Source organism: Dama dama, chromosome 1 (genome assembly GCF_033118175.1).
Source record: "Dama dama isolate Ldn47 chromosome 1, ASM3311817v1, whole genome shotgun sequence".
NCBI classification, from domain to species: Eukaryota; Metazoa; Chordata; class Mammalia; order Artiodactyla; family Cervidae; genus Dama; species Dama dama.
The window spans coordinates 46,840,847-46,846,325 of NC_083681.1; the positions used below are offsets into that span (position 1 = coordinate 46,840,847).

Below are 5,479 nucleotides of genomic sequence, written 5' to 3' on the forward strand. Positions count from 1 at the left end.
CTCTATGCTCACTCTCTCATATCTCCAGGCAGCAATTTAAAATCTTCACTCTCAACAGACATTCTCACCTATTTCCAGAGAAAATTAAAAAAAAAAAAAAAATCAGGTGGGAGCCGACAACCAACCTCTAGGAGAAGAAAAGCATAAATACCAGAAACTAATCTAAGCCTTTGAAAGGTTTCGTAGGAAGAGGTGTCCTGCCAGGCCTCCAAGTTTGGGGTGCAGGAGCTAGGCCCTCATGGGCTCAAAGAAAGCGAGGGAGGAGACCTAGAAGAAAGAAAATAGGGTAATGCTACCCATCGAACTAGAGAAGCAGGAAATGAGGCCTGTGGCCAAACCCTGGTGATGACTACTAGGAAAATACCAGAGGATGCCTCCCCACCCACTCCGCCTCTCCTCTGTCTACGTGGCCTGCTGGGTCCCAAAGTGAGGCCTCAGGCCCAGTCTTCCGTCTGTATCGAAACAGCCAAGAGCCTAGGGGTGCAAACACAGCCCTCTGAGGCGCGAGAGGCTGAGGGCAGGCGACTGCAGAGGCCCTTTGGTTACACATTTGCCTTGCTGACATAGTTTCTCTGCCCACTCGATGCATACAGCAACATTTTCCAAGGCTTGCCCTTTGCCTGGGGAGAGAGTACTTTCCAGAAAGAGGCACACCAGGGAATTGGAGTGGAGGAAAGGAACTCGAACTCGTGAGAGTCAGTCGGGCGGGGTGGGGCGGATTCCAGGCCAACCTGATTCCCCGCGGGGCCCCGGGCAGGGCGGCAGAGAGGGGGCGCGCTTCCGAAGGACCCCACCGCCGACATCCCGCCCTCTGCCCTCCCTCCCGCCGCCGCCGGGGAAGGCCAACTCCGCCTGCCTGAGTCACGGCTGAAGCTGGGGAGGAGCCGGGGAAGGCGGCCCCAGCGCAGAACGCAGCCGGCGGCTTCAGCGGGAGCCAGGCAGGGCGGTCAGGGATCATGGGGGAGAGCGCTCTGGAGTCGGGGCCTGTGCCCGGAGCGCCGGCCGGGGGCCCGGTGCACGCCGTCACGGTGGTGACCCTGCTGGAGAAGCTGGCCACCATGCTGGAGACGCTGCGCGAGCGGCAGGGGGGCCTGGCTCGGAGGCAGGGCGGCCTGGCGGGCTCCGTGCGCCGCATCCAGAGCAATCTGGGCGCGCTGAGTCGCAGCCACGACACCACGAGCAACACGCTGGCGCAGCTCCTGGCCAAGGCGGAGCGCGTGGGCTCGCACGCGGATGCCGCCCAGGAGCGCGCCGTGCGCCGCGCCGCCCAGGTGCAGCGGCTGGAGGCCAACCACGGGCTGCTGGTGGCGCGCGGGAAGCTCCACGTTCTGCTCTTCAAGGTTAGTGACCTCAGGCGTCCCCGGATCCGGGGCCTTTTCCCGCCTGCGGGCCACCCTCTGGGGCTCCCCCCTCCCATCCGCGTGCCGCACCCACATTCCTGACCCCACCCTCTTCCCTTCTCGGGGAACCCACTTCCAGGGCCGCACCCACTTCCCACAGCCCAGCGCCAGCCTTCCCTCACACCCCTGAAGGCAGCCTGGCCAATGGACGGCCGCCCAGCGCTCGCTCAGGCCACGTCCACAGAAGTTGCTCCAAGTCCCAGCCCATCCCCAGATGAAAGTAACGGTGATGGAAGTGCACCCCGAGACAGTTCGCCGCCTCCTGCTGTTCTTGCCCCTGAGGCCACCATCCTGTCTCACGCCCCTAAACGGGTCCCGCAGACTTCTGCACAGTTCGCCTGTCCTAGTTGTCCCCACCTCCCTCCAACCGGCTCCCTATTTTCCCACGCCTGCCTAGCCTTTTCCCTCTGGGCTGCGGAGGCTGAGGGTGGGGCGGGTCCCCCTGGTGTAACTCAGATGCGGGGCTCAGGCTGGTGCGGCTCTCGAGAGAGGGGGCTGCCAGGGCCAGTTCTGTGTCCTTCACTTGCAGGAGGAGGCTGAAATCCCAGCCAAGGCCTTCCAGAAGGCGCCGGAGCCCTTAGGCCTGGCGGACCAGGCTGAACTTGGCCCACAGCAGCCCGAAGCCGAAGCTGAGGAGAGCTCAGACGAGGAGGAGCCGGTGGAGTCCAGGGCGCGGAGGCTGCGGCGCAGCGGCTTGGAGAAGGTGCAGAGCCTGCGAAGGGCCCTTTCAGGCCGCAAAGGCCATGCCGCGCCAGCACCCACGCCTGTTAAGCCACCTCGCCTTGGGCCGGGCCGGAGTGCTGAGGGCCAGCCGGAAGCCCAGCCTGCGCTGGAGTCCAGGCTGGAGCCGGAACCTCCGCAGGACACCGAGGAGGATCCCGGGAGACCTGCGGCTGCCGAAGCGGCGGCTGTGCTCCAAGTAGAGAGTGCGGCCTGATGGCCGGTGCCGCCTGCCTCCCCTGTGCCTAATGCTAGTCCCCAAATAAATCTTTCTCTCAGAATGCAGCATTCCCGCCCAAATAAGGAGTGAATCCTGCATCCACAGCCCGGCGCTGGCCCTCCCTTCCCGGCTTCTCTAGCCCAGCACCCTGTGTCTTCTAAAAGAGCAGCCACTCACACCTGTTTACACTCACCATCAATAAAAGTCATGTCACCTAATCCGGACTCCATGTGAAGGGGTGGGGGAAAGGTGGTGCAAGAAATAAGACAGACTGTTGGCACCTGGAATGTGACTTCAGTTTCACGCAGAGCATTGTGTGATTTCTCATTTCCACTGACTCCTGGGCTCTACCCCAGTGGCACATAGAAGTGTCCTTCTGGCCACTTGCTCCTTCAGCACTTTCCTCGTAGGGCATACAAGGGTGATTTTTACCCCCCAGCATCTAGTACAGTCCCTTGCTTTTAGGCGCTCAACAAATGCCAACTTGTGGTTTTCTTCTTCGTCACTTCTTCCTCTACCACCTCCAGGACTCTGTTTTTAGCCCTCTTCTCATGCTGGGTATTTTTCCATTAATACTCACCCCTGGGACTTCCCTGCTGGCCCAGTGGTTGAGGCTCTGTGTTCCCAATGCAGGGCATCATGGTTCGATCCCTGATCAGGGCACTAAGATCTCACATGGAAAATACAAAACCAGAAACCACTCACTGGCAGGCCTCTCCTATCAGCCACGTACACCCTAGACTATGGTCTTGAGATGCTTTGGAAAAGGAATCCAAACTCCAGATGTGTCCAAAAGAAGCAGTCTGTCTTCTACCTTTTAATTAAGTTCAATTCCACAGCTATTTATTGAGCACTTATTACTATGTATCATTCAAAGCTGCTCTTACTCCTGTGTTTTCTCTACCAGTGGATGGCATCATTATCCACACAGAAACCTGGGAGTCTTCATTGGTTCCTCCTCTCTTTCCATCCCCCTACCCCTCTCCTATTGATAATTCTGACCTGTTCTCTCTTGTTAATACCCATTGTTGCTGCTCTGTCAGGCTTTGTCTTTCATCTGACTGTTGTATGAACTGCTAATCTAATCGTATCACCCTCCTGCTTCAGACCCTTCAGTGCTTCTCCATCAGCTTCAGAATAAAATCCAAGTTCTTGAATGTTACCTTTAAGCCCCTTCATGAGCTGGTACCTGCTTATTTTTGTAGCCTTACCTCTTGCTACTTCCCTTCGTTCTACTATTGAATCATGGTGAGCTGTGTACTCTCACTCTCATCTCCACTTTTCCTACAAAAGTCATCAAAGTACCCTGTTTTAGGGCCAGATGCTTCTCTTCCTTGCTCCCAAACACCACTTGCACACTTCAGCACTAACTGTAGTAATTGTGATTGTTTGCCATTACTACTCCCCCTCCCCCCGCCCCCCACCAAATCCACTAGACTGTGGCTCCTTTGCGATAGAGACTGTTTTATTCATTTTAGTGTTTTCCATACCTAATGCTATGGTTGGGGCACAATAGGCTCTCCTGAGCAGGAGAAGAAGTGGGAAAGGGGTGGCTTGGGATGGGAGCATGGTCATCTACCCATTCATTCAGTCGTTGTATAAAAATATTTTGGGTTCCTATTATGTTCCAGACCCTGTAGTATCTCTTGTGAACACCGAGATGACAATCTCTTCTGAGGCCTTCAAGGATCTCAGGGTTTAAGGAGATATAAACATATAGTGACTGATGTAAGTGCAGTGATAGTTATACATAGTTTATTTTGAGAGGAAAGGGAGAAGGGACACATCCTTACCTGAAGGAGGAAAAGTAGAGGCTGTTCTTGGAAAAGGTAAATAGAGGGATGGGAAACAGGAATCGTGAGGGGCTCAGTGGTTAATGGTTTGGGTTCTTAGTTCCCTCAGCTATGAAAAGGGATAATGATAGCTCCTGTAAGGCTGATGTGAGGGTTAAATGATGTAAATGCCTAGCACAGTGCCTGGAACACAGTTTGTTTCAGGTATATAATTTATTTGTCCATACATTTGACAAATATTTATTGAACTCTTGAGTGTCTGCCAGGCACTATTTTAAGAGCTGGAGATATAGTGGCACACTAGAAAGACAAAATCTCTGCTTTCCTGGAGTTAAGTTCTTGTAGGAGGAAGCAGATAAAAACCAAACTTACAAGTCAGATAAAAACAAGTAAACATATGAACTATAAGGGCCTCCTGATTATGGGAGCTGAAGAAAACAGTAAGGATACAAATAATGATTGCAGAGGATGTGTACTTTAAGTGAGAATGTTAAGATGAGAGTTCAACGGTGATGTTTTAAATGAATTTCTGTGGATTCAGTTAGAAAAGTCCAAGTCCCTACCTGCTACAACTGGTGGGAAGTCTGTTTTCAGTCACTTTAGGGCTCCTCCCCTTTCTTAGATCCTCAATTATACCAGAGGGTTCACTCTATCTCAGTGTCCCTGATTGTATATCTCTGTTGTTATTGCTCCTTGTGACCACACGATGCCGCTGTTGGGGTACCAGTGCCTCATCCTACAACCCAGAGGTCTGCCTATTCAGCTCTATGCTCTGAACTAGAGATCCTTCCATGGAGGGTGACTGCAGTAGCTCCATTTCCTCTGGAAAAATTCAGGGCTCCTCTTGCAGGCTCCCGGAAAAGCCTGTGTGCCCAGATTATGGTAGCTTCTCGGCTGCCACTCCTTTCAATGTTCTGCTGTTACTGAGGGGCTGGTCTGAACAGGCTCAGTTCTCTATCCCTAAAGAAAAATAAATTCTTGTTCCATTTCCAAATCCTTGGAAATCCAATTTCCCCCCCTTTCAGCTCACACACAAAATTAAGAGCACAAATGCACATTTCTCACACAAAATATCTTGACAGCTTATCAGAAGCACATAAAGTCTCAGAGATTCTGGACCCTGATCCCAAAGGCTTGGCTAACTTTGGTGGGAGGGATGTTACTTTTTGTTCTTTCCTGGTGCTTCTACTGCAGCAAATAATAAAAATCAAGTTAAAAGTTCTCAATAGTTCTCTTTGTGACTTTACATTTTCCATTGTTACTGCTGTCATTATTATTAGTAATGCTGGAATACCAGACCACCTGACCTGCCTCTTGAGAAATCTGTATGCAGGTCAGGAAGCAAC

At 52.9% G+C, this 5,479-nt stretch overlaps 1 protein-coding gene across 1 annotated transcript; it reads left to right on the forward strand.

Annotated features, from left to right (window-relative positions):
* The first annotated feature begins 841 nt into the window (after nt 1–841).
* CAVIN3 (caveolae associated protein 3) lies at nt 842–2,558 on the forward strand. The gene is made up of 2 exons (XM_061148487.1): nt 842–1,340; nt 1,930–2,558. Exons 1-2 carry the CDS (start codon nt 957–959, stop codon nt 2,335–2,337), a joined length of 792 nt encoding a protein of 263 aa, XP_061004470.1. The 5' UTR covers nt 842–956; the 3' UTR covers nt 2,338–2,558.
* Nucleotides 2,559–5,479: the final 2,921 nt, after the last annotated feature.

Excerpts from the sequence above, each read along its gene's own strand:
- CAVIN3 (XM_061148487.1), top strand. The coding sequence starts at position 957 with ATGGGGGAGAGCGCTCTGGAGTCGGGGCCTGTGCCCGGAGCGCCGGCC. Across the intron at positions 1,341-1,929 it reads TCCACGTTCTGCTCTTCAAG|GAGGAGGCTGAAATCCCAGC; the intron begins GTTAGTGACCTC and ends CTTCACTTGCAG.